Genomic DNA, 27,956 nt, shown 5'->3' with positions numbered 1-27,956 from the left:
ACTGAACTTCTAATTCGCAAGCTCCCCTTCCAGCATCTGGTGCGAGAAATTGCTCAGGACTTCAAAACAGATCTGCACTTCCAGAGTACAGCTATTGGTGCTTTGCAGGAGGCAAGTGAGGCCTATCTGGTTGGCCTTTTTGAAGATACGAACCTGTGTGCTATCCATGCCAAACGTGTAACAATTATGCCAAAAGATATCCAGCTAGCATACCGCATACACAGAGAACGTGCTTAAGAGTCCACTATGAGAGGAAACATTTCATTCTCAAAAATTTTTTTCCTCTTCTTCCTGTTATCAGTAGATATTTTTTCCATGGGGTCAAAAGGTACCTAACTATATGATTGAGAGTGGAAAAATAGGGGACGGAAATCAGGTATTGTCAGTTTTTCCATTTTCATTTGTGTGTGAATTTTTAATATAAATGCAAGATGTAAAGCATTAATGCAAGCAAAATGTTTCAGTGAACACATTTCAACAGTTCGACTTTATAACAATTATAAATAAACCTGTTAAAATTTTCTGGACAATGCCAGCATTTGGATTTTTTTTAAATAAGTAAATTGCTTATTGACGGCAACTAAATGGTGTTTGTAGCATTTTTATCATACAGTAGATTCCATCCATTCACTATACTTTTCTGAGTTGTCCTACATGCAAGTACATGTTTTTAATGTTGTCTGTCTTCTGTGCTGTTCCTGTAAGTTTGCTATTAAAATACATTTAAACTATATATAAAGAAAAAGAATGTTTCAAAAAAAAATCTAAATAAATGACAAAGAAGACAGCTCAGGAAGTAAAGTGCAGACTCAAAGACCTAAGTTTGATTCCCAGAACCCACATACCCACATGAATCCTGCCTAAGCTACAAGAGATTCCCCCAACACACACACACACACACACACACACACACACACACACACACACACAAAATGGTAATACAAATGGAATGCCCCCGGTGGAAAGATTTCTGCTCCTTAGTAACACTACCCTGTCCTATGCCCCAACCACCAGTTGGCTTTGTGAATTAAATCCCAATCCCACATCAGATGTTGCTGGCAATACTAATCTCTGAATGAAAACACTGAAACAGCCAATCACTACACAGAATCTGTATTGTATATCAGTGACATCAAGGCAGATATCTGTGGTTTCTGGCAGGTAGTTTGGTTGAGCCAGAAGCTCAACGTTATCATTTTATCTTTTTTAAAATTATTTATTCTTCTTTTATGTGCACTGGTGTTTTGCCTGCATGTATGTCTGTGTGAGGGTGTCAGATCTTGGAGTTACAGTTTGTAAACTGCCATGTGGATGCTGGGAAATGAACTGGGTCCTCTGGAAGAGCAGTCAGTGCTCTTAACCACTGAGCCATCTCTCCAGCTCCTCATTTTATCTTTGAAGACATAAATTTTCTTTAAATTGCATTTTTTTTCTTTCTTTTCTCTTGAGACAGAATATTTCATGTAGCCTAAACTGGCCTTGAACATAGGTAGCCAAGGATGATCTTTATTTACATGTTTCTTTTTGAGACAAGGTCTCACTCTGCAGTCACAGCTAGTCTAGAATTCACTATGCAGACAGGCTGGCCTCGCACTCAGAGATCCAACTGCCTCTGCCTCCAAGTGCTGAGATTAAAAGATGGGTGTCACCAAACACAGCTTTTTTTTCAAAATATGTCTTTTTAAAAGATTATTTCATGGGGCTGAAGAAATGGTTTGGTGGGTAAGAGTGCGATGAGCCAGTCATGGTGGCATATGACTTTAATCCCTGCACTAAGGAGGTAGAGGCAGGCCAATCTCTGTGAGTCCGAGCCCAGCCTGGTCTACAGAATGAGTTCCAGGACAGCTAGGGCTTAAAAAAAAAAAAAAGTGCTTACTTCTCTTACAGAGGGATCCAGATTCAGTTCCCAGCACCCACATGGTGGCTCATAACTGCCTGTACGTATGCCTGTATGGAGGCTAGAAGAGAGTACTGGATCTCCTGGAGCTGGAGTTACAGATGGTGGTGAGCAGCCATGTGGGTGGATTCTCTGCAAGAACAGTGAGCGCTCTTAACCACTAAACCATCTCTCCAGCTCCCAACCCTTAGCAAAAATTTTAAAAGTACCTTTTCTATTGGTTTAGTGTATCTAGGGATGCAAGTATATAGTGATCTTTGAACCAATAACCTTATTTTCTCTACATATACATTAGGAAATTATGTTGGGTTCTTTGCTTTTGGTTTGTTTGTTTAAGACTGGGTCTTGTTATGTAGCTCCAGTTTACCTTGAACTCATGATCCTCCTCCCTCAGCCTCCCAACATTTTAAGCGGAACATGCATGATTTGTGAGAACCCAGCCACTGTGATATATTTGATCATTCACATTTTTGTAGATAGGTAGAACCATTTACCTTTTTCCCCTTTGAATTGCAAAATAAAACAACTGATGGTAGATGAGGAATTTATTTAGATGCCTAAACTGATTTTAAGATTTTTCACTTTTGTTTTCTTTAGGGTGGGACTATATATACCTCAATGGTAGAGTCTTCATGAACCCATGAGGCATAGGGTTCCACACTGGGAACTGCAAAGAAGTTTTCATCTTACAAGGGCTTCTAGTTTTTGATTGATCATGTCTTTCAGTCTGTCAGCATCTACCAAAGACTGAACTACTCGTTAGATCCGTGTATCCCATTATTAATTTAGCATTCTTTAGTAAACAGAATATCACTAGATGATTTAGTCTGCCTTTGTTATTATAATAGAGAATCTAATAGAAGTGAAAAGTTCTATCTTCAGTTATCTTTTTCTTACACTGTATTTTAGTTTATTTTTTCTTGGCTTTCTTCCTGTTTATTCATTTTTAAATCTTGTATATGTATTATGAAACCATGATTTAAACCATTGGGTGTTAATGGCAAAATAGGCTCATGGTGTATGCTTTTATTGTGTACATTTGCTGTCTACTGTGTCTCTGTGCATACCTCTATTTTCTCTAACTTATTTTTAGTGTCATCATTTCTTAGAAGGTCTTGCCAGTTTAGAAAATTGTCAAATATCAGTTCATTAAATCAGAAACAATCTGTGGTAATCTTTCTGGGCACTACTAAAGTAAATGTAAGGATGTAATCCCCTCCCACTCCTTTTTCTCTTCTTTTCCCTCTCTTTCTCCTCTCCTCCCTCTTACTTGTGATACTGGGCATATGGATACTGGTATTTCATATGTGATACAGGGTCTGGGCATGCTAGACAGTTACCTACCACAGAACTATATCCCCAGCCCAGTTTTGATCTGTGTGTGTGTGTGTGTGTGTGTGTGCGCGCGCGCGTGTAAAAGGGGTGGGGGATGCGGAACCCTGCACATGCCCAGGCAACTGAGCTATACTTCCAACCCTTTAAGACAGTCTTGCTGAATTGGCCAGTTTGGCCTTGAACTCACTCAGTTTTAATTTCTTTATAAAGTTTTTAGGTTGGTGGGTAGTCAAAAGTTAGATATTTCTCCATTCTTATTATTTTCATCATATCCTACACGAAGTAAATATAGTAAATATAGAGGTATGAATGAGAAGAGCTTCCTCTTGATACTGAAGCAGCCAAGGCCTGGGCCTGAGGGCAGCTTGCTAGTTCATCGTGAATGGACAGGTCTACAGCTTTAAAATGGTTTTAAAGAAGAGGATTCTTTGATGATCTTCTCAGAAACTGCAGAGTTTGTGGCACTAAGGTTGTGGAAGGAGGTGCTGAGAGAACCACCAGTTTTGTTATCTGGAACAGAATAGGGCAGCTTGACAACCACGGGGTAAATTACCCCAACTCAGAACACCAGGAAGCTGTGAAGCCAATCACTTCAAGATCACTTATACCTTATATAAATCCTCCCTTGACATACTACTACTTTTTCATGTCAACAGGTATATTATGTGGACAAAGTAGTATTTTCCTGACACTGGCTTTCTAGGGTAAATCTAAATAAAAGTCTACAGCTCTTATCTGTGCTTGATTCACATTTCGTTCTGAATCTGGGGATAAGAGAGGTAACATCTGAATTAAGCCATTTAAGATCTGGGAATTTTGAGACCCTGTCTCAAAAAAAAAATTTTAAAAAAAATCACCATTTCCTGGCAGTGATGGCTCATGCCTTTAATCCCAGCACTTGCGAGGCAGAGCCAGCCAGATCTCTGAGTTCAAGGCCAGCCTGGTCTACAGAGCGAGATCCAGAACAGGCACCAAACACCACAGAGAAACTCTGTCTTGGGAAAAACAAAAACAAAAACAAAAACAAAACACAACAACAAAAAAAACTGCTAAACTTCACTCTTATTTACCATAAATCATTAAAATTATTTGTGCTTATAAAAAGTTATCTAGATCTGACTTACAATACAACTCTTAAGAGGGAAGACAACAAGATTGTGATCAGTCTTGACTTTATAGTAAGGAACTATCTCAAAAAAACAAAGTAAGCCAGGCAGTGGTGACACACACCTTTAATCCCAGCACTCAGAGGCAGAGCCAAGAGGATCTCTGTGAGTTCAAGGCCAGCCCAGTCTACAGAGCGAGATCCAGGACAGGCAAAGGCACCAAAACTACACAGAGAAACCCTGTCTCGAAAAAAACAAACAAACACCCGCCCCAAAAAAGTAAAATTATTTAAAAATAGGAAGATTATTTTAGATCCATGTGGACCAAGGTTATGACAAGAACTCTTTTATATATATATAGGCAAATGCCTCTAAACCTAGAACTCAGAAGGTAGAGGTAGGTAGCTCTCTGTGAGTTTGAGGCCAGCCTGATATACATAGGGAGTTCCAGGATAACCAAGGCTACAGAATAAGCCCCTGTCCAAGAAAAAAAGTAAAAATGAACTAATATACAACAAAATACCTTATACTAACAAAAAGAAACTACTATTACATAAAAACAGTATAGATAATACTTAATAGAAAGAATAAAATATATTCTGCAAAATTCTGTAAAAATGTATAACAAACTCAAGAGCAGAGAGAAATAATATGCATCATTTAGAGATTTAACTATAAAGAAAAACAAGAACTAATTACTATAAAAAGCCAAGTTAATAATTACCTCTGTTGGGATGAAGGATATAATTGGGAACAGGAGTGCCTGAGACTTCTAAAAAGCTGGCTATCTTCACATCTTTATGAGGATGGTGGTTACATGGCTGTTCACTTTATATCAATTCAATAAACAGCACATTTATGTTTTAAGTATTTCCATATATATTTTACAATAAGGTTAAATCAATGTATCAGTGAGGCCTTCTCTGACTACTCAAAATAAAACAGCAATTCCTTCTCAGTCCCCCACCTTCCTTAGCCAGTAACTACATTTTCTATATTATTTATCTCTACCTACCAAACTATATTTACTTCTTATTTGCATACTGTTTTATCTCCTCCCATATAACAACACAAAGATTACTTTGTTACCTTGCTACATCCCACTGAATGAGTGCATGACCTGAAATATACCTTTATACCTTTCTCTGTGTTCATACAATCCTAAACAAAGATGTAAAATATACTTTGTATTTTATTTGTTTTACAAAAATGGGATCTTTCTTTCTTGTCTGCCTTCTGTGGTAGAACCACCACCAAGATGTAGATTTCTGTAAAAAAAAAAACAAAACAAACAACCCTTACAGGAAAGACTACCACCCTCAAGGTTGAACACCCAGAACACACTACAGACACACACATACACACAAATAAATAAATAAAATGTAATTTTAAAAGTAAAGGAGAGCCAGGAGGTGGTGGTGGTGCACACCTTCAATCCTAGCACTTAGGGGCAGAGGCAGGCAGATCTCTGAGAGATCAAGAACAGCCTGGTCTACAAGGTGAGTTCCAAGACAGCTAAGTCTGTTACCCAGAGAAAACCTATCTTGAAAAACCAGGGGGGAAAAAGTATAGGAGGTAATACAATATTCATATAATGAAAATGTACATTTGATGACTGCCAGGAGAAAGGGAAGGAGTTTATAAAGGCAAGTACTACATGTACTTGTTAATATGTGGGTCTCCTTAATTATAGACTGAGCTCCTTGAAGACAAGGCCTCTGTCATTTTCAGATTATTAATGAGGACAGGAAATAGAATGTTCATTGATTATACTACAAAGATCACTGCCCTATTCACTAGTGGGCTAATCACCCAGCAACTGCCCTTATTGATCAGGAGTGGATCATAAACCTACCTTTAGACCACGGATTAGGTCATCTCCATTTATTTCACACTGATTGCAAAAGGAATAGGGGAATTATTTTTAAAAAATCAAGAAGCTATTGCCTAAATAAAAGGGAAGAAACGAAGACAGCAAAAAAATAGCAGTCTTTTTATTTCTTTTTACTGGACATAGTTATTATCTCTCCAAAATGCCTTGTTTCTTCCCAACATTGGTAAGGAATTTAGGTGGGACTAACCTGTTCCTCAGCTCCAGGAATAGGCCTTGATCACAGGTCATAGCAGTGGTTCTAAAAGTGTGGTGTGTGACTAGCAAAGCCAGTCTCACCCAAGCACTTGTTACAAATTCCTAGGACTCAACCCCAGACCTACTAATCAGAGGCCTTGAAGGTAAGTCCCAGCAATGTGTTTTAACAAACCCTTGAAGTAATTCTAATAGCCACTGTGTAGACAAGAAAGCTACCCAGATTTTAAAACAATCATCCTTTAAAACTAATTACTGTCAAGATCACGTTTTTTTGTGGTACGTTTATGTAACATAATCTTTATCTCCTATGAATGAAGATACTTGTAATCCCAGGAGCCAAAGGCAACTACCTTTTTCTTGAATTTTCTATTCAGACATCTACTGCATTAAGTTACACATCGCTATACAGAAAATAAACTAGAAAATGTGGTCTAGTCAAAAGCCTCTCCCCAAATTAGGACTGCCAGCTTTAACAAATACAAACATACAATGCCCAGATAAACCTGAATTTCAAATAAACAATAATTGTCCCAAATATTGTACAAGACACATAGCACACATTTTATCTGACAACTCTGAAGTCCATTGCTGAACCTAGGAACCAAAGACCAGCTCAGATCAGTCCCAGTCAGACACGTAACAGCTGCTCTTAGAGTTTATAATTATTTGGAGAAAGCCTAACCCCCAAGTTCTGAATTAATGTCCCACAAGTCTAAATCACCCAGTGGCACTTTTAAAATTAAGCAGATAGCTTTCTAAAAGACAAAACATGCAGCTAAATGGAAGAAAAACAAAAGTGCTGCTGTATAATGTACTAACAGATGCATGTGTGTGGGTCTCCGGGATTGAGCTCAGGTCGTTCTGCTGTGTAGCAAGTACCTTTACCTGTGAGCTATCTTTCTGATCCACTTATTTAAATTATTTGTATTATTAGTAGTTTAGCTTCTTCATTCCTTATTAGGCTATAAATTTCATTAGGATATGGACTGAATCAATAATTGTTGAATCTCCAATACCTAGCTCTGTTAGTAAATAGTGGTTGATTAAATGTCTGAATCATAGTAAAAGGAAATTATATAAGCAGAAGGAGGAATGTATGTATTGCTGGTGAGATCATGGAGCAGTAACAGCCTCAGTACATGCGTGGGTTAATGTACCTTAACTTTTGTTGAAACATATGTGAAGTGGGAAGTGTGTTAGATGTGTCTGATAGGCAAATGAGGTCCAAACCACGAAAGGAAGGCCCGGAATACATTTGAGGTTAGAGTGCTGATCTCACCAGCAGCTGTTTAGCACTGTTTAACTGTCTGCTAAATGAAAAATATATGGATTAAAGAGAAACTAGGCCTGTCATAATAGTGTACACTTTTTTTTTAAAGATTTATTTATTTATTATACACAGTGTTCTGTCTGCATATATACCTGCAAACCAGAAGAGGGCACCAGATCTCATTATGGATGGTTGTGAGTCACCATGTGGTAGCTGGGAATTGAACTCAGGACCTCTGGAAGAACAGCCAGTGCTCTTAACCTCTGAGCCATCTCTCCAGCCCAATAGTGTACACTTTTAACCCTAGCACTTGGGAGGCAGATGCAGATGGATCTCATGAGTTTGAGGCCAGCCTGTTCTATATAGCAAGTTCCAAGATAGCCAAGGCTCCACACAGAAACCCTGTCTCAAAAAAACAAATAATAATAATAATAATTTTTAAAGGTTTTTTTTTTTTTTGGTGTGTGATGTTTTGTCTGCATGTATGCCTATATACCATGTGCATGGCTGGTGTTCTTGGAGGCAGAAGAGGATATCAGATCCCCTGGAACTGGAGTACCAATAGTTGTGAGCCACCATATAAATACTGAGAATCAAACCCAGGTCCTCTGGGAGAGCTGCCAATTGAGCCATCTCTCTAGCCCCTTAAAGTTACCTTTTAAAGTAAATTGGAATAAAAACTAGATTTATACTGAACTGTTTATAATCATAACTTATGGTAACTCTTCTTAAATAACTAAAGCCAAATATACCTCTACTAAGCAACTAAATTTCACAGATCAGAATCATAACACTTTGAGAAAAAATAGTAAAAATAAATAATTTTTGCTTAATTTTTAATTAACTCACATAAAGAAATACAAAGCTAAGAAACTAGAAAGAAGCCAGTCAGTTTTGAAGTGACACATCACATAATTGGTAATAATACTATTCAGAATGCAACTACTATTTTATCACTTCCACAGCCTCCACTAGTTTCTCTACATCCACCAATCTCTACTCTCTACAAGCAGGTATAGTATATTACTGTTCAATACACCTTGATGGATTTTCATCTCACCCAAGTTTTTTCATTACATTTTGTGTGTATGTGTGCACATGCACAGGTGTAACAGCACATGTGGAGGTCAGATAACTTGAAGGAATTGGTTCTTCTTTCCTTCCACCAAATTTAATAGACAGGCTTGGCAGTAAGCACCTCTACCCACTGAGCCAGCTCACTGGCCATCACTCACGTTTTAAAGCCAAAGTTTTTACAGTGGCTTACAATGTTCTACACCATATAATGCTCTACCACCTACACCATTATTTATCTTCATCTCTCTCCTTTTTTTAAGATTCATTCTTATTGCTGAGCACATGGGCAAATGCCTTTAATCCCAGCACTCTGGAGGCAGAGGCAAGCGGATCTCTGTGAATTCGAGGCCAGCTGGTCTACAGAGTGAGTTACAACACAGCCAGAGCTACAGAGACACCTGTCCTGAAAAAATAAATAGATAAATAGATAGATAAATAAATGAAAACTATGGGTGTGTGTCTGATATGTGTGCACACATCTGTCTGTGTGGAGAGGTAAGAGGACAACAACATCATTTGTTGATCCTTGAGTACTATCTTGTTTGGAGCAGGACCTTTGTCATCAGCCGTTACACTGCATATGCCAGGCAAGCTTCCAGGGACTGTACCTCTGCCTCATCTCTTGCCATAGGAGCCTGAAACTACAGACTCATGCCACTGTGTCCAGATTTACAAGGGTTTGGGGGATCTGAATTCAAGTCCTCACACTTGCAGTCAAAGTGCATTTGACATGGAGCCATCTCTTCCGTATCTGTATTACTTATACCTTCTCTTCACTCTACTCCCAGTCACACTGGCATATGTGATCTCTGAATATGTCACTGAGATAGTGGTCCTGACTCAAGGATAGTCATTAGATATTCTATCTGTCTGGCGAATTCCCTTGCTCCCATATCTGTCATGTATTTATTTACATGCTTGCTTTCTCACTTCCTTTAGGTAAGGCCTCCCTGCCCAACCAGCTAATACATCAGTTCCCCACTCAAGACTCTCTATTTTTGTACTTTGGTTTTACTTTATAGTGTTTATCACATCACTATGTATTATAGTTATGAATTTGTCAATTCTCTTCCCTCATTCCAAAATGCCCACATGAAGCTTATTGTTTTTCTCACTTGCTGCACCTAAAACAATGTCTGGCAGTCAAACATTTGTTAAAAATTTCACTGAATTAATACACAAAAGTAGGAGCTAGGAGATGGCTCAGTGGGTAACGTGTGAGATGCACAAGCATGAGGACCTTGACTTTGGGTCACCAGCATGCATGTGAAAACCTGGCATGGCAACGCATACCTGTGCTCCCAGTACTAGGAGGAAGAGACAGGAGGGGTTCTAGAGCTCACTGTCTAGCCAGTCTAGCTAGTCAGTGAGTGCTGGGTCCAATGAGAGATAATGTGGAAAGCAATCAAGAAAGACAGCCAGTGCTGCCTTCTGGCCTTCATATGAACACCATGCACATACATCTGCACACACACGTGCAATACACTTTCACAGTAACCCTACTGAAGGATCAGAACCACCCCCCCACCCCCCACCCCCGCAGTGTATATGTTCATGTGTGTACAGGTACCTGAACACAGGCTTGAAGAGCAGGCTGGGGTTATAAGCATGTACCACCATGTCCAGATATTTTACATGGATTCTAGGAGACTGAACTCAGGTCCTTATGTCTGTTAATGCAAGCAATCTACCAATGGAGCTATCACCCCAGATTCACCTTCATTTTTTTATATGCAGAAAATACAATACATGTAAATTACCCAGAGATACATGCTAACAAGTAGCAGAGACATATTATCAACTCTGGCAGTTTATTCTAAAGCCATCTCTCTTAAACATCCTATGATACAGACTCTAGTTTCCAACATACTGGAGAGAAAGACAACCTTTAGTTATATCATATATTTTAATTAAAAGATATAATCTAAACCGGCGGTGGTGGCCCACGCCTTTAATCCCAGTATTTGGGAGGCAGAGGCTGGAGGATCTCTGTGAGTTCGAGGCCAGCCTGGTCTACAGAGCAAGATCCAGAACAGCCAGAGCTACAGAGAGAAACCCTGTCTCCAAAAACCAAAAACCAAAAAGCATGTACAAAAACACTTGCTGTTTTTTGTTTGTTTGTTGTTAACTTGGTAACCCAGAGAGTTTATTGGGCGTACTAATTGAGTGTAGAGGACAACTTCATGGAGTCAGTTCTCTCCTTCCACCTCTATGTGAGTTCTGGGGATCAAACTCAGGTCATCAGGCCTGCACAACAAGCAACCTCACAGTGCCCCTCTTTTTTTGTTCTTGAATCATTTACTTATTTGTGTGTTCGAAGACCACAGCACAAGCGTGGGAGTTGGAGAGCAACTCCATGGGAATCCCAGGAATCAAACTCAGGTCATCAAGCTTGGTAGCAAATGCCCTTCTTCACTGATCCACCTTATTGTCCTTTTATTCAACTCTTTTTTTTTTTTTTTTGTTTTGTTTTGTTTTGTTTTGTTTTTCGAGACAGGGTTTCTCTGTGTAGCTTTGCGCCTTTCCTGGAACTCACTTGGTAGTCCAGGCTGGCCTCGAACTCACAGAGATCCGCCTGGCTCTGCCTCCCGAGTGCTGGGATTAAAGGCGTGCGCCACCACCGCCCGGCCCTTTTATTCAACTCTTAATCTACGCTATCTGGCCTTGTGAACTCTAACTTACAAAGTGAAAATGGGTTTCCCATCACCAAATTTTAGTTCTTCCTAACAGAATCCCTGCAGGTTAAACAGTATTCCTTAGGGGAAACCAACACCATTTCACCTTCAGGGACACAATTAGTGTAAGGGTAATCTACAGTTATTGGTTCAGCATGACCTGACTCTGGACAAAAGGACATGAAAGAAGTCTGGGAATGGTTCTGGAGTCTCCTCTCTGGAAACTGAGGCACAGAAGCAGATGTCCGCCCTCCTTTAGAAGCTGTGTATGACTTTGTCTGGAATCACTGCAACCATTCGGCTACTAAACTGAAGGTTAAGTCAATCTCAAACACAGAAGACTTGAGCAGTATATGAATTGAACAAAATATGAGATTTTTACTGAAACTGTTAGGCTGCTAAAATGAACAAACCCTGAAGCCTGTTACATGGAAAGGTAAAATTTTGGTTCTTACACCATTTTGAAGCAGCTATGCAACTGGCCCCTGAAAACAGTAATTATTTTTATGAAACATATCCCAACAACAGAAAAAAAAAAGCTTACTAATAAATAACCCACCGAGTGTCCCCACTACAAAACTGAAATTCAAAATCTAATACAGACTGGACATGGGGTGCATGTCTTTATGCTAGCACTCAGGAGGCAGAGGCAAGCAAATCTTAGGGAGTTGAGGAGAGCCTAGTCTTTGTAGCAAGCTCTAGGCCAACTAGGACTGTATAGCAAAACCCTATCTGGGGGGAAAAAAAAAGTCAAATACAGAAACAAACTCTAGGGACAGAGAAATGGCTCAGTGGGTCAAGGTGCCTGCCACCAAGCTTGAGGACCTGAGTTCGATCCCCAGAAGCCACATGGTGGAAGAGGAGAAGCAACTCCTGAAAGCTGTCCTTTGGTCTCCACATGTGTGGCGTGCACACACACACACACAAAGTAAAACAAATGAAAGAGAAAAAAGAACAGACTCTAAATCAATTAGTTTCAATAAAATCTTTCTAAAAACAATATATAACCACTATAAATCTTGGGTCATGATGGATTTATCATAAGTTTAAAAATAAAAATTTTAGCTAGATGTGGTGACGGACACCTTTAATTCTAGCATTTGGGAGGCAGAGGCAGGCAGATCACTGTGAATTTGAGGTCAGCCTGGTCTACACAGTCCAGGATAGTCAGGACTACACAGAGTCAGTGAGTCAAGGTGTCTGCCACCAAGCCTGTCTCAAAAAAAAAGTAATAATAGTAATAAATTTTAAAATTAATACAATTCAAGATTGCATGGCTACATGCTCTGGACACCCAAGGGTAGATAACAGTGGATGGTACTGACTCTGGCTTTGTTCTCACTCTTCAACACCTGATCACAGGGTAGATCCCACACTGATGTGGTCCATGCACAATCGGATGACTTGATGGGCTGAACTTGGACTACTACTGTCTCTTTTATTAGAATAGATGATCTTACTTTATATAAACATGTAAATATGCACAATCAGGGGCTGAAGAAATGGCTCATGGTTAAAAGCACTGCTGCTCTTCCAGAGGACTTGGATTCAATTCCCAGCACCCACAAGACAGTTCTATAACTCCAGCTTCAAGTGATCCTCCTCTGGCCTCTGAGACCACTGCACACATGTGTGCACAGACACATATGCAGGCAAAACACCCATACAGTTAAAATAAAAATAAATATTTAAATACATTTAACAAATATACCACATAAAAGCAAGAAAACTGGAAAGTGGTCTTTAATAGGGCTAGATAGTTGATCTTACCATGTCAAGTTCTACATATTCTGAAGCTAATTGGCATAACACATTGGGTGGCATAAGCCTCCATTTGGCCTTGCGCATTATAACTAACTTAACAACTCTGAAAAATATATTTACTCATTTCTAATTTCTCAATTCCAAAAATAAGCTTTAATCCAAACTATAAAATCTTGCTGAAAGTAATGCACTTTTTAATTATTTCTTTCATTAAAATAAATTTTCATTATAATATCAACATTTTAAATGAAACTGGTTGAGTACAAAAGATTAACAAAATATTTGGGCACCAGATATAAAGACAAGAAGACAAAAATAAGAACCAAGTGCTAGAGAGATGGCTCAGTCACTCACAGGACTTGCCACGCAAGCATAAGGATCTGAGTTCAGACTCCCAGCACCCTCATAAAAGCCAGGTACAGCAGCTTAACTCTCAAACCACTGCCAAGGAAGGGAGTTCATGTTCACCCAACCAGTGAGCTCCAAGTTCACTAAGAGACCTTGTCTCAAGGAAGGAAGGAAGGAACAGCAAACAATGAAGGAAAGAGGAAGGGAGTGAACTAAGAACACATCCAATGTCAGCTGCTACCCTTCAAACACACGAGACATATAGACAGGCATACACATGCACAGACATGTACATCCACAGCAAACACACACACACACACACACACACACACACACACACACACCCCACATACTCACACCTAAAAGAGAAAGATGAAATGAGAGCCACATAAAGAAGTTGACATTATCGAGCTGAGTGTGGTTGGTGGTGCATGCCTTTGATCCCAGCACTAAGAAGGCAAAATCAGGAGGCTCTCTTGTGAGTTCAAGGCCAGTATTGTCTACATAATGGAGTTCCAGACCAGCCAAGGCTACACACTGAGACTGTCTCAAATAAATAAATATAAAGAAAAAGAAGTTGTTGCTTACATTATTGGAGAAATAAATGAAATTACATTCATGAACTATGATTTCATGTAAAGATAACAAGCTACAGACATACATGAAATAACACACAGCACTAGAATCTCTAAAACTGGAGTTTTTTTTAAATAATTTATTTATTTTTATTTTATTTGTATTAGTGTTTTGCCTCCAGATATGTCTATGTGAGGGTGTCAGATCTTGGAGTTATAGACAGTTGTGAGCTGCCATGTGGGTGCTGGGAATTGAACCTGGGTCCTCTGGAAGAGCAGTCAGTGCTCTTAACCGCTGAGACATCTCTCCAGGCCCCCAAACTGGAGAGTTGGGGGTTTTTTTTTGTCTTTTTTTTTTTTCAGAGCTGAGTACCGAACCCAGGGCCTTACGCTTGCTAGACAAGCGCTCTACCACTGAGCTAAATCCCCAACCCCTAAACTGGAGAGTTTTAAAAAGGGTAGCTGTCTAGCACAGGATCACGATCTAAAGATATGGTGTGATGGTATACAGAATGCACTACAAAAAAAGCAATACAAGCAAAAGCTTTGGGATAGGAATAAAAAAATATCCAGGCTATCAGGCTAGAAGGGAGCAGACAGGATTAGTGGTAAAAGTGTAAACTGGTGCTGTGTTATTAAAGACCAAACATAACAAGTTTAAGAGGAAGAAACTATCAGTTTTTGTTAGTAAAATAACAACACAGTGAAAATAACATTTTAGTGGGATTAGCCTAGATGTAGAATTCAGGATAAATTTACAGAGAAGAGAAAATAATAAATAAAAAACACAGCAACCCAGTATGAGGTACTGGTTAAAAGTTTGGATTTTAGAGTCAGGTAGACACACCCACTTTTTTACTTGCTGTGAGCCTTGTTTTGTTTTGGGTTTTTTTGGTTTTGTTTTTTTTTTTTTGGTTTTTTTTGGTTTTTCGAGACAGGGTTTCCCTGTGTAGCTTTGCGCCTTTCCTGGGACTCACTTGGTAGTCCAGGCTGGCCTCGAACTCACAGAGATCCGCCTGGCTCTGCCTCCCAAGTGCTGGGATTAAAGGCGTGGGCCACCACTGCCCGGCTGAGCCTTGTTTTTAAACCTATTTAAGCCTTGGTATCCTGCGTAAAGTGAAACAAAGTATATGCTTTAAAGAATAGCTATTTGGATAAAAGAAAAAGTACAAAGAAAGCATAAAACAGGTACTGAGTCTACAATAATATGGGGCTGAGGGAATAGCTCAGTTGGTAAAGTGCTTGGCCCGCAAGCCTGAGGACCTGAGTTCTCATTGCCAGAACCCACATAAAAAGGTGTTATCCTGTACATCTATAACTCTAGGGCAGAGTGTATAGAGACAGGTGGATCCTCAGAGTTCACTGGCCAGCCAATATAGCCAATCAGTGAGTGCCTGGTACAGTGAGAGACTCTGTCTCAAAGGATATGAAGGAAGACACTCAGTGTCTACTTCTGGCCTCCACATGCACACGTGTGTGCATGCACCTACACACATACATACACATTCATGAATTGACATACACACAAAAGAAGCCATGCTAGTTTCAGAGTTCATATCATCTTTTTCTAATGCTTGTATTCTTTCTACTCAGGCTGTCTTTTAAAACAAAAAATTATGTCATGTCATAAACATATCTGTAATTCCTTTATTTTTTTACTGATTTATTAAATTTTTGTAAGAGTCACATATATCCCAGGCTGGCCTCCAATTCAGTATTTCTGATCAGTCCTCCAGCCTCTACCTCTAAGTGCTGGAGGCATTCCCAACTTACACAGTGCTAGACATAGAATCTAGGACTTGAACACTAGTCAAGCACTCTGACAACTAAGTCATATCCCCAACCCTGTAGTTCTTTTTCTACCTATCTTGTTAAATACAAAAACCATAAAGATAGCCCAGCATTTTTACATTCTAAGAAAAAATGTAAAACTATTTAGTATCAAAACAGTGATGAGAAGTTTAGAAAGCATCAAATGGAAGAGTTATCATACTTCTAATGAAACATAGTTGGATAAACTATAATATATGAAATGAAAACAATGACTAGTCATTTTCATAAAATATTAAAAATTGGTACACCTTTTGCACCATTTATTCCACACTACAATATCATTTTTTAAAATGATACTGACTTGAGTGAGATTCATTACACTTGTAATCCCAGAATCTAGGAGGTGGAGACAAGAGAATCACCTGTTCAAAGACAGCTTGGACCCAGGTGTGGTGGCACAAGCCTCTAGCCCCAGCACTGTGGAGGTAGATGCAGGCAGATCTTTGTGAGTACAAGGCCAGCCTTGTCTATACAGGGAGTTCAAAGCAAGCCAAGGCTACATAATGAAATCATGTCTCAAAAAAAAAAACAAAATGAAATAAAATAAAGCCAGGTGGACTGCTATGAGACCTTGTCTTGAAAGCAAACAAACCAGAGCTGTAAAGATGGCTAGGCAGTTAAGGCACTTAACTGCTCCTGCCAGTTGGTTCACAGCGTCTCCTGACTCCAGCTCCAAGGGAGCAGTTGCCCTCTGACTTCCTGTAAACACGTGTTACATACAAGCTATGCAGACACATGAGAATGTGCATGCACACACAAACACATTAATAAAAACAATAAATCTCTTAAAAAACAACAAACCAAAAAGTAGGGGAGGGAGTTTGTTCTGGAGATGTATGTAGCTCAGTTAGCAGAATGCTTGCTTTGCATAACAAAACCCTACATTTAATCCTAAACACCACATAACCTGGGCTCACCTATAATCCTAGCACTCAACAAGTGAAGCAAAGAAAATCAAGGGTCATTCTCAGGGTAGTATCAAATTTAAAACCATTATGGCATACATGAGGCTTTCTCTCAAACAAATAAACAAACAAACAAAAAAAGCCGGGCATGGGAGCTCATGCCTATAATCTCAGCATTCAGGAGTCAGGCAAAAGGATGGATGTAAATTCAAGGCCAGCCCTGTCTACATCATGAAAACCTGTCTCAAAAAAAGCACAGCCACAAACAAAAAGACGCCAGTTAAAGCTGAAGTAAGTTTGAGGACCTGAGAACAGTTCCTGGGACCCACATGGTAGGAGAAAATCCTCTCCCACAAATTGTCCTCTTACACATACACTGTGACACAGACACACACCCAAACAAATAATATAACTTTTGTTTGTTTTGTTTTTTCAAGACAGGATTTCTCTGTGTAGCCCTGGCTATCCTGAAACTCACTTTGTAGACCAGACTGGTTTCCTCAGAGATCTGCTTGCCTCTGCCTCCTGAATGCTGGAATTAAAGGCATGAGCCTCCTCTGCCTGGCTGTCTTCTTTATTCCCATTCTCTCATATCTGTAGAATTTTCCATAGGCTATGATAAATGGTATCTCAATGGACCAAGAGCAAGAGCAATCATGTGAATATCTGGCTATAAAGCTACATGTTAAAAGCATGCAAAAACATAGAATAACATTTTTCTCACTAATTTTTGTTTTGTTTTTAGAAACAAATTTTAGTTGTTACAAATTTTAGTTGTTTTGGGGTGGGGTTTTTTTGTCTTTTTTTTTTTTTTTTCGAGACAGGGTTTCTCTGTGTAGCTTTGGAGTCTTTTCTGGAACTCACTCTGTAGCCCAGGCTGGCCTCGAACTCACAGAGATCCATCTGCCTCTGTAGCCCAAGCACTGGGATTAAAGGAGTGCATCAACTCGCAAATTTTAGTTTCTGTTTTTCATTTTAAAATATTAGTATGTCATGCTCTTTTATTTTTAAATGAATTCATGTTTTTCTTTTTCTATTTTAGAGATAGGGTCTCATGTAGCCCAGGCTGCTGTCCAACTCCTTTTGTAGCAGAGGATATCCTCAAGTTTCTGATTTTCCTGTCTCCACCACCAAAGTACTGAGATTCCAGGTATGTGCCACCACACTTGGCTTGAATTAAGTATTTTATTTTTTTGAATTTTTATTCCAAAACCAGTAAATATAACTCATTTAAAGCAGTGGTTCTCAACCTTCCTAATACTGTGACCCTAATATAGTTTCTCATGTTGTGGTGACTCCCAAACTACAAAATTATTTCATTGCTACTTTATAACTGTAATTTTGCTACTGTTACGAATCATAATGTACATAATGTACATATAATGTAGCAGGATATCTGATTTGCAACCCCCAAAGGGGTCATGACCCACAGATTGAGAACCACTGGCTTAAGCCGGGCGGTGGTGGCGCACGCCTTTAATCCCAGCACTCGGAGGCAGAGCCAGGCGGATCTCTGTGAGTTCGAGGCCAGCCTGGTCTACAAAGTGAGTTCCAGGAAAGGCACAAAGCTTAAAACCATATTGGTATACTCCTCTAATCCCAGCACTAAGGAGGCAAGAGGCAGTAAGATTACCATGAATTAAAGACAGTCTGGCATACATAGTGAGTCAAGTCTAGCCTGTGCTACACAGACTCTTAAACAACAAAAGCATGATCCACTTAAACAGAAGTTCTTTGATGTTCTCAACACTTTTTAAGAACTAGAATACTGAGACAAAAGAAACTGAGAACTTTGGGAAGCAGGAATTGGGAAATCAAACAAAGAGCTTTGCACATACTCAGCAAGTGTTCTGCCTGAGCCGTAGCTCCAGCACGAACTATTTTTCTAGACATTACTATATTTGTATTTTGACTAATAATTAAAAATATTAATTTTCAGGTCAGTGAGATGGCCCAGTGGATAAGGCAGAGTCCACTAAGCTTGACAACCGGGGTTTGATCCCTGGGACCCACACGGTAAAAGGAGAGAACCGGGCCGGGCGGTGGTGGTGCACGCCTTTAATCCCAGCACTCGGGAGGCAGAGGCAGGTGGATCTTTGTGAGTTCGAGGCCAGCCTGGTCTACAGAGCAAGATCCAGGAAAAGGCGCAAAGCTACACAGAGAAACCCTCTCTCAAAAAACCAAAAAAAAAAAAAAAAAAGGAGAGAACCAAACTCCTAGGATTGAGGCCTCTGCCCACCACATGAGCACCACGGATCCCTACACGTTCGTTCGTGTATACACACAAACACACACATATAAATATATAAATGTAAAAAAAATCTAATTATCTATTAAGGAAATACTGCTACTCTAGATATAATTTCAAAAATTATCTTGGTGAGAACCAAAAAGGTCTAGAGTCTTAAGGGCTCTGTCATTTAATCCAAAAAAAGGAGTCATTCATTACATTTTTCTATAGTCAAAATAATAACAATGTTTGGGGCTGGAGAGATAGATGCCTTGGCAGTTAAGAGCAATGGCTGCTCTTGCAGAAGACCTGAATTCAATTCCCAGCATCCACATGATGGTTCACAACTGTCTAATTCCTGGGTTCCAAAAGATCTAATGCACTTTTCTGGCCTCTTTGGGTATTGGGTATGAGCGTGGTGCAGATAGTTTTTTTAAAATTAATGTCAAAATTCAAGTGTTGAGTTTATGGACCATGCCTTTTCTTCTTATTCCTCCCAAGAAGAACAAGTAACCCAAGATAAGTAACCCAAAATAGCCTTGAACTCTAGATCCTCCTGCCTTAGCCTTCTGAGTGCTGAGAATATAAGATATAATACGCCACCAATCTCAGGCTTCATCTGAGCTCTATCTATAAACGTTGATCCTATGACTCTAGGATCAATCGTGTATAGTTCAATCCTACAATAGCTCGTATATCAAAGATGAGGCTCTCTGAGAGCCTAGTCAGCAACTGCTTGGCTAGTAACCCCAATACACATATGCACTTCAGGAGTAAGCAAGATACTTACTGGCCATATTTTGTTTGCTTATTCTGTGTGTGCCACTATTTTAAAACTCTCTCTCTCTCTCTCTCTCTCTCTCTGTTTTGCTTTTGAGACAGAGTCTTTTTTTTTTTAAGCAGGATTATTGATATGTCTTTTAATTATGTCTGGAAGTTGTATTTAGCCTGTCATCAAATTGGGAGATTGATGCTTGTTGCTGGAGAGAGTGCATGCAGGCCTGATAGCATGCCTCTCAGTTCCTGAGATTTTTGTTTTGTTTTGTTTGTTTGTTTAATGCCGAATGCCATTTATTGAAGGAGGGAGGAGGTCTTAAATACAGGCTTACAGCACAATGGGAGAACCCCAGAGGGCAGAAGTTCGCAACCAATGTTGCCCATTATGCAGGATACACAGACAAGGAACTTCCCTTAAGCATTCAGGAGGTTGAAACCCGGCAGGGAATTAGCACAGGGAGGATATCAAGGTCAAGGTCAGCAAGCAAGGCAACAGTTACCCAAAACGGGGGCCAGGGCCCTACAGGTCCCCCTTTTACTAAAAAATGAGCTTCTGACTTAGGTTGCGTGGGACATCAGCAGGTCACTTTACCCGTCATAGAGACGCCTGCCCAGGCCACACAGGCGCTCGGTCTTAGGTTGGTGAGTGCCCCCCCAAGCATTACGAGATAGGGTCTTATTATGTACCCCTGACTGTCCTGGAACTTCTAGTGTAGCTCATACTGGCCTTGAACACAGAGATCCTCCTCCTTCTACCTCCCAAATGCTGGGGATAATAGTATGCACCACCACATCCAGCTTAATTATTCTTTTCTTTTTTACATTTATTTACTTAGTGCATGTGCCCGCACATGTGTATGTGGGGGGCACATGTGCCACAGCGCACAGGTAGAAATCAGAGACAACTTATGGAAGTTTTCTCCTACCATGTGGATCCTAGGAATCAAACTTAGGCTATGAGGCTGGACACTGTCAGGAAGAACTTCTTCCTGCTGAGCCATCTTGCCAGCCTAGCCCACAACCCTAACTCTTAATATTGCTGGGCGGTGGTGGCGCACACTTTAATCCCAGCACTTGGGAGGCAGAGGCAGGCGGATCTCTATGAGTTCAAGGCCAGCCTGGTCTACAGAGTGAGATCCAGAACAGGCACCAAAGCTACACAGAGAAACCCTGTCTCAAACAAACAAACAAACAAAAAAACCTCTTAATATTATTTGTTCTCTTTTTTTGAGACAGATCTCTTATTCCAGGCTAGTCAAAACTCACTGTGTAGCTGTGATCTTCCTGACAACTTCATCTTCTACCTCTACCTGGAATTACAGATCTACATCACCACACCCAGTTTACCTTATGTTGGGGATCAAACCCAGGGTATCCTATATAACAGAGAAGCACTCTGAACTGTATTTCTAACCCTAATCTTAACATTTCGAAGGTAGTTTTACATCTCATGTAAATAGTATCTCTACAGCTGCCAGAAAATACAAGAACATTAAAATATCAAATCCAGGCCACAAAGATGTCTCAGTGAGTAAAGATGCTTGCTGCCAAGCCTGACAACCTGAGTTTGATCTCTAGGAGTCACATGGTGAAAAAAAGAACCAACTCATGTAAACTGTCCTCTAGCTGCCACAGGTACACCCACACATACACATCAATCAATCAATATAATTAATTTTTTCAAAAAGATATTAAGCTCCTATTTAGATTCAATTCTTTGGTTTTTCGAGACAAGGTTTCTCTGTGTAGCTCTGGCTGTCCTGGAACTCTCTCTGTAGACCCGGCTGGCGTCGACCTCACAGAGATCTGCCTGACTCTCAAGTGCTGGGACTAAAGGTGTGCTCCACTGCCACCACCACCCAGCTGGAAGAGTTTTTAAGGCGATAATAGGTACAAACCTTTACATTTATAGTTCAGACTAAAATCAACATAAAAATATTGATAATATTCCAATTAAGAGCCCTAAGAAATAAACTAACTCAAAAGTTAGGATATTGCAATAGCCAAGGAATGAAGTTGCCAAGAACTTTAAGCAAAAAGCACCTAAATCTAGAAACAAATAGTGCTCCTTAGTTATCTATTAGTTCAACATACATTGATTAAATTGTCTTCTACTTCCAAGACCCTAAACAAGCTAAGAAGCTTCCAACCAAGTAGGAAGATAATTCCATAGGGCAAAATATACATAAATAAATGCAGCAGCCACTCTAAACATGATAAAGAAATTCCATCTAAGAAGTACTCTAAAAGAAATGGAAAAGGAAGGACATCTTCTAACAAAGGGCACTAGGGAATATATATTATGGGAATTTAAAAAAAGCATCTGGCCGGGCAGTGGTGGCGCACGCCTTTAATCCCAGCACTTGGGAGGCAGAGGCAGGCGGATCTCTGTGGGTTCGAGGCCAGCCTGGGCTACCAAGTGAGTTCCAGGAAAGGCGCAAAGCTACACAGAGGAACCCTGTCTCGAAAAACCAAAAAAAAAAAAAAAAAAAAGCATCTGATGTGAGTTTGAAACATATATAAACTTTTGACAAGTGACCATTAGGTGACAGGAGGACAAAATCACACATTCAAGTCACAGCAAAAAAAAAAAAGAAAAGAAAAGAAAAAAGAAAAGAAAGAAAAATCTATAGACGCTACGATGGGCTCCAGAAGAAAAAATGGACTAGAAAATTAGGAAGCAAAAATAGTAGGATTTACATGCAAGGGTAAGCAATCTGGGGCTTTTATTTTTAAATTGGCGAAAGAAACAATTTGAAAGATTTTTGTTTGTTTTTTTCTAGACTAGCTCTCTCTGTGTAGCCCAGGCTGTCTTACAACTCACTCTGTAGACTAGGTTTGGTTTGGAATTCAGAGATCCGCCTGCCTCTGCCTCCTGAATACTGGGATTAAAGGCCTGCGCCAACAGAAGATTTTTTTTAAAAAAATCACAACATTTATCATTGTACCATTGTAGGTAAACCATCACATGATAGTTTAACAATAAAAATGTAGTGAAGAGCTGGGCGGTGGTGGTGCACACTTTAATCCCAGCACTCAGGAGGCAGAGGCAGGCGGATCTTTGTGAGTTCAAGGCCAGCCTGGTCTACAGAGCTAGATCCAGGAAAGGTTCAAAGCTACACAGAGAAACCCTGTCTCCAAAAAGTCAAAAACAAAACAAAACAAAAAAAAGAACAAAAACAAACAAACACACACACACACACAAAATGTAGTGAAGAGCCTTTTTGCTCTTCCAGAGGACCAAGGATTAAATTCCTAGCACCCACATCATGGCTCGTAACTGTATCTTCAGTTCGAGGGAATCCAATGTCCTTTTCTGGCCTCGGAGGGCACCAGATGTGCATGTGGTACACAGACATAACCCACAAACAAAAACTATAGACTGGACAGAACAGAAATGGGAAAACAGTAAGCTTTCACCCAGTTCTAGAAAGAAGGAAGAACTTTTCTTAGGGTGGCAGGTTAGGAAAAAGACAGATACAAACATTCTGCCAATCATCTCATTGATAATTTACTCACAGTTTAAAATATTCTAAACCCTAACTTAAAGTTAGCATTATTTCCATTAAAGGATATGAAGTTATATGGGTAGGAATTTGGGGTTGGAACTGAGAGGAGTTGGTAGGGGATTGAATATGGTCAAAACACACATAGAACTCTAAAAGAAAAAAAGTAAATATCACTGTATATTAGTTTATTTAAAAAAAAGTCTTATTTAACTGGGTTTTTGTTTTTTGTTTTTGTTTTGTTTTGTTTTGTTTTGTTTTTGTGATAGGGTTTCTCTGTGTAGCCTCCTGGCTGTCCTGGAACTCACTCTGTAGACCAGGCTGGCCTTGAACTCAGAGATCCTGCCTGCCTGCCCCTGTCTCACAAGTGCTGGGTGGGATTATAGGCATGTGCCACCACTGCCCAGATGGTTTCTGATAATTTAAATAAAATATGATCTGGCACACACAAAAAATTTAAATAAAGAAAAAATGTAATGCACATGCAAAAAAAAAGTTTATACACACACACACATTTTTTCCCACTTAAAAAAAAAGTTTATACACACACACACACACACACACACACATTTTTTTCCCTCTTTAGGCCAGGTGTGATGGCCTTTAATCCAGTACTCAGGAGGCAGAGGCAGGTAGATTTCTGTTAGTTCCATGCTAGCCATCTAGTGCCTCAAAAATTTAAAAAAGAAAGAACAAAAATTAATTTTTGGGGGGGAGGGGGTTGAGACAGTGTTTCTCTGTGTAGCCTTGTGCCTTTCCTGAAACTCACTCTGTAGTCCAGGCTGGCCTTGAACTCACAGAGATCCACCTGCCCCTGCTGGGATTAAAGGCATGTGCCACCACTGCCCAGCCGAAAATTAATTTTATAGTCAATGTTTCAGCATATTCAAAAGCAGTTTCTTTTTTAAATATTGGAAACACCATATTCTTTAGTAAGGATGCAAAACAAAAGATAACAATATAAACATATTTTCAGTGTTCTGAATATTTAGTATACAGAATTTTATTCAAGAATAAATATTTTAAACTCAAAAGTTTATTTCGATGAAAAATAAAGTTTGGGTCAGAATTTTCTATACAACCATATTAAAGCCCACATCTTTGCATAATTATAATGGTCAGTTTTCTGAAAAATAATTTCTGGGCCAAACATTGTGGCACATGCCTGTAATCTCAGCACCTCAGAGGATGAGACAGAAGGAATGCCAAGTTTGAGAGCCCAGCCACACAGAGTTACGGGCTAGCCTGAGCTATATTGTGAGAGTCAATCTCAAAAATAAATAAATAAATAAATAAATAAATAAATAAATAAATAAATAAAATATATTCCACTTGACCAATATTTTCCTCTAAGGTTAAAATTTTTCAATCATTAGTGCCTTCTTCATTTTCTACCCTCCTCTCTACTCAACTCCCCCACCCAACAAATCCCCTTTGTATGTATGGAAGGCAAGATACTGTATGATCCAGTAGGACCCTAAGGCAATGTGCATAGATAATTCTTATAAATACAGATACATAGCATCGTTTACCCTTTACAGGAGAGATACCTGGGGTATACTAGATTTCTGAACACATGAATGACAAATGTATCTAACAGAAGCAACGCTTTACCACTGGGGGAAACAAAGGAGAAAACACACAATAGATGGATGGCAAATCTTACAAACTTTACAGAACACTGAAAAGCTGCGTGTGGATTACAACCACATTTACAAAAGTAAACCAAGACAGTTCTAAAACAAAGAAAAGGAGAAAAATTCTTAGTGATAATTAAGAGTTTTCAAAAAAGGGTTATTCAATATTAGTATTAGTTTTTAAGGCATCATTTAACACTATCACTAATTTTTAAAGAAGATACTTCTCCATTCACAAGGACACTAGAAATAATTACTACATACCTTCTACGAGACATTTATACTTCATTATACTTGCATGGACTTCATTCTTTTCAAACGTTTCCAAAAATACACAGTCTTATAATAAGCAAGGTTCCCTAATGACAAACACGTTATTCTGTAGGTTTAACTATAACCCATTTAAAAAAGACAACGAATTCATCCTCAATTAACACAAGGAATCACAAAGGCCCTCTGCTTATTCAAAATCATTACATAAAGCACTGTCGGTAACTGCAAGGAAGGTTTGAATATCTGACAGCTATAATAACCTAAAATGAGGCGTACTTTACAGAACAAAAAAAACTTTTCCATTTCCCTTTCTTTCCTCTTCCCTATCAGGGACACAAAATATCTCTAATGGCCTCAGAAAAAGCTCTCAAATAAAAATATATTATATATACATTTCCCATGTACAGGTACAGAAACCTGCCCCATCTCTGTGTATATCCCATTCAGAGGAAAGAGAAAGGGTCTTTATTTTTAAGAGTCAAAATTATATCAATTCTGACACCCAAACTAAGTTAAATCACTATAAATTACTTAACGAGTAATAAAATACTGCATGCAAACCTAGAGACTATATGCACAGAAGGAAAGAACCTCAGACTAAGGCCATGAATGAATAAGACCGCCCAATCCCTGAAAATCACTAACCGGCATTTGGCTTCTATGAGAGAAACACGGAGTCTTAAAATGAAGAATCACAAAGGCAACTCAGTTTCTGAAGTTAACCAAGGTAAAATACAACGAACCAAATCAGACAACTGCATTAAAGTATAAGCTTTAAGGAATTCTCACAAAGGGAAAGACTGTCTTCATGAAGGGATTATAAAACATCCCTTGCAGGTAGAAATCTTGAATTATTTAAAAAAAAAAAAAAAGTGGAGGCCCGTCAAAAACCTGAATGACATGCAAAGGCAAAGCCAAAAACTGATCTTTCCTCCCTCCCCCACTCCAGTCCCCCCACCCCCACCTTCTCCGGACAATGGGATCAGGGTCCTAACTGCAAACTTTAAAGGTATAAGCCAGAGCAGTTTTACTGCAGCTTTAACTGCAATCTGCCCCTCATCCCGAACCTGGCGCACCCAAGAATACTTCTGGCCTGAAAACATCACCGGGGTTTTGTTAAGAACAAATCAGACCCATTCAAAAAAAATTAAAAGTTTGCTCCCAAATACCTGGAGGATCCATTTCAATATAAAATATCAGTTCTGTCGAATAGGGCATCATCACCTCCCTCCAGTCTGCGTCATCGCGGTCCATACTCCACACCGTATTGTACATCGCGCTGTCAGGGGCAGGTCGTCAGGAAATATATAGAAAGCATATATATCTTTTATCTGGTATTTCAAAATCTAAATATATATATTTGCTAAAGTTCCAAACGGAAATGTACTTCGGGGTTTCCAACGGCCAGTACAAGTCCAGCCAACTACTGGGATGAGGACAAGATCCTCCCCCTCTCTCCTCCTACAGCACCCAACAAAATGCCCCGAACTTTCAAAGCTACGGGGTTTTACCTCAGAGGCTTACAGAGAGGCTCGGAAAGCAGAGAGCAGTGGTGTTAAAAAGCCGCTTCCCGAAAAATCCTTCCTACACAATCGCTCTCCGAAGGGAAAAGCTCCCCACCGCCTCCTAATCTTTCAGCGGAAGCCACTTTTGTGTCCTTCGGAGGAGAGAGAATGGGAGAGGAGGAAAAAAAAAAAAAGAAAAAAGAACGCGTTGGGAGAAAGCTGGGGGAGTGACAAAGGCTGGAAAGGGGGGGGGTTGCGTTCAAGTTTCGGGGTCCCACTGGTCTGCAGAGAGCGATTCCCTCTGGGACTGGGGCTCGGGCTCTGTTCGCGTCAGCCTGGGAACCCAAGCTGCCGCAGCTTCGGGATGGCGACCCGTTGGACAGTCCAGTCAGTCAGCTCGGCTGTGCGCGGGGAGGAGAGGTATCCCCGCCAGCGCCGGCTCCCCTCACGCTCTGCCGGGGAGCCAACCACTAGAGTTTCATTTTAACTGCGCGGAGGGGACCTCCTCCCCCGCCCTCCCTCCCCACCCCCGCTGGGGCGCCACCCAACCGCGCGGGGCAGGGGGAACAGCCGACAGCACGACGGGCCTTTCCACGCCGTACCATCTTGACGTGCGAAGATCGTCAAGCGCCTGAGGAAGACTCCCTCCTCTAGCCCTCCACTCCGATTTTTAACTCTCCCCGTGCCCGGGTCAGACTCTACTCTTTGGTCAACCTCTGTCTCTACCCCCAGCCTCACTCCGAATGGTCCAGCCCGGGCGCTGGCCGCTCGCCAGGAGTCAGAGCCGGGCGCACGCGAGCTCAGCCAGGAGACGGGGGCTGACGCTGATTGGCTGAGCCCGGTTGCCGGAGCCCGAGCCTGCGTCTTTTGTCTGCCCTGCTCCAGCTGAGGAGCGGAGACGGCTGCGCGCCCCGCGCGGGCCAATCAGAAGAGAGCCGGCGCCGGCCGGTAAGGCGGCGATTGGTCGGACCTCAGTTACCAAGCGGGACAAAGGCAGAAGGGGAAAAGAAAAGAGGAGGAAGAGGAGGGGTTGTGGAGAAAGAAAGAAGGCGCAAACGGCGGTTACTGACAGGCTGGGCGAGCGCTCGGGGGCTCAAGCTGCCCGGAGACTGGCGGGGCTCCCGCTGTGACTCGGGCCGCCCGGACTAGTGACG

General features: G+C 40.4%; 1 protein-coding gene across 2 annotated transcripts in view; it reads right to left on the bottom strand.

The window, feature by feature from the left end:
• Pik3r3 (phosphoinositide-3-kinase regulatory subunit 3) overlaps positions 1 to 27,621 on the bottom strand; it is an 80,805-nt gene extending 53,184 nt beyond the window's left edge. Inside the window, exons 1-2 of one of the 2 annotated variants that reach the window (XM_059254758.1) lie at positions 27,405 to 27,621; positions 26,467 to 26,576 (exon numbers count right to left, since the gene is read on the bottom strand). In XM_059254758.1, coding sequence (XP_059110741.1) covers positions 26,467 to 26,572 — 106 coding nt within the window. In that variant the 5' untranslated portion in view covers positions 26,573 to 26,576; positions 27,405 to 27,621. Of the gene's footprint in view, positions 1 to 26,466; positions 26,577 to 26,808; positions 27,307 to 27,404 lie in introns of those variants that run through there. The other variant, XM_059254757.1, reaches the window with a different exon arrangement.
• Between the last annotated feature and the right edge of the window lie 335 nt (positions 27,622 to 27,956).

The sequence above is a fragment of the Peromyscus eremicus genome, chromosome 2 (assembly GCF_949786415.1).
Source record: "Peromyscus eremicus chromosome 2, PerEre_H2_v1, whole genome shotgun sequence".
In the NCBI taxonomy this organism is placed as follows: domain Eukaryota; kingdom Metazoa; phylum Chordata; class Mammalia; order Rodentia; family Cricetidae; genus Peromyscus; species Peromyscus eremicus.
Note: the sequence above shows the minus strand (reverse complement) of the source record. Positions and strands in the feature narration are given on the sequence as shown.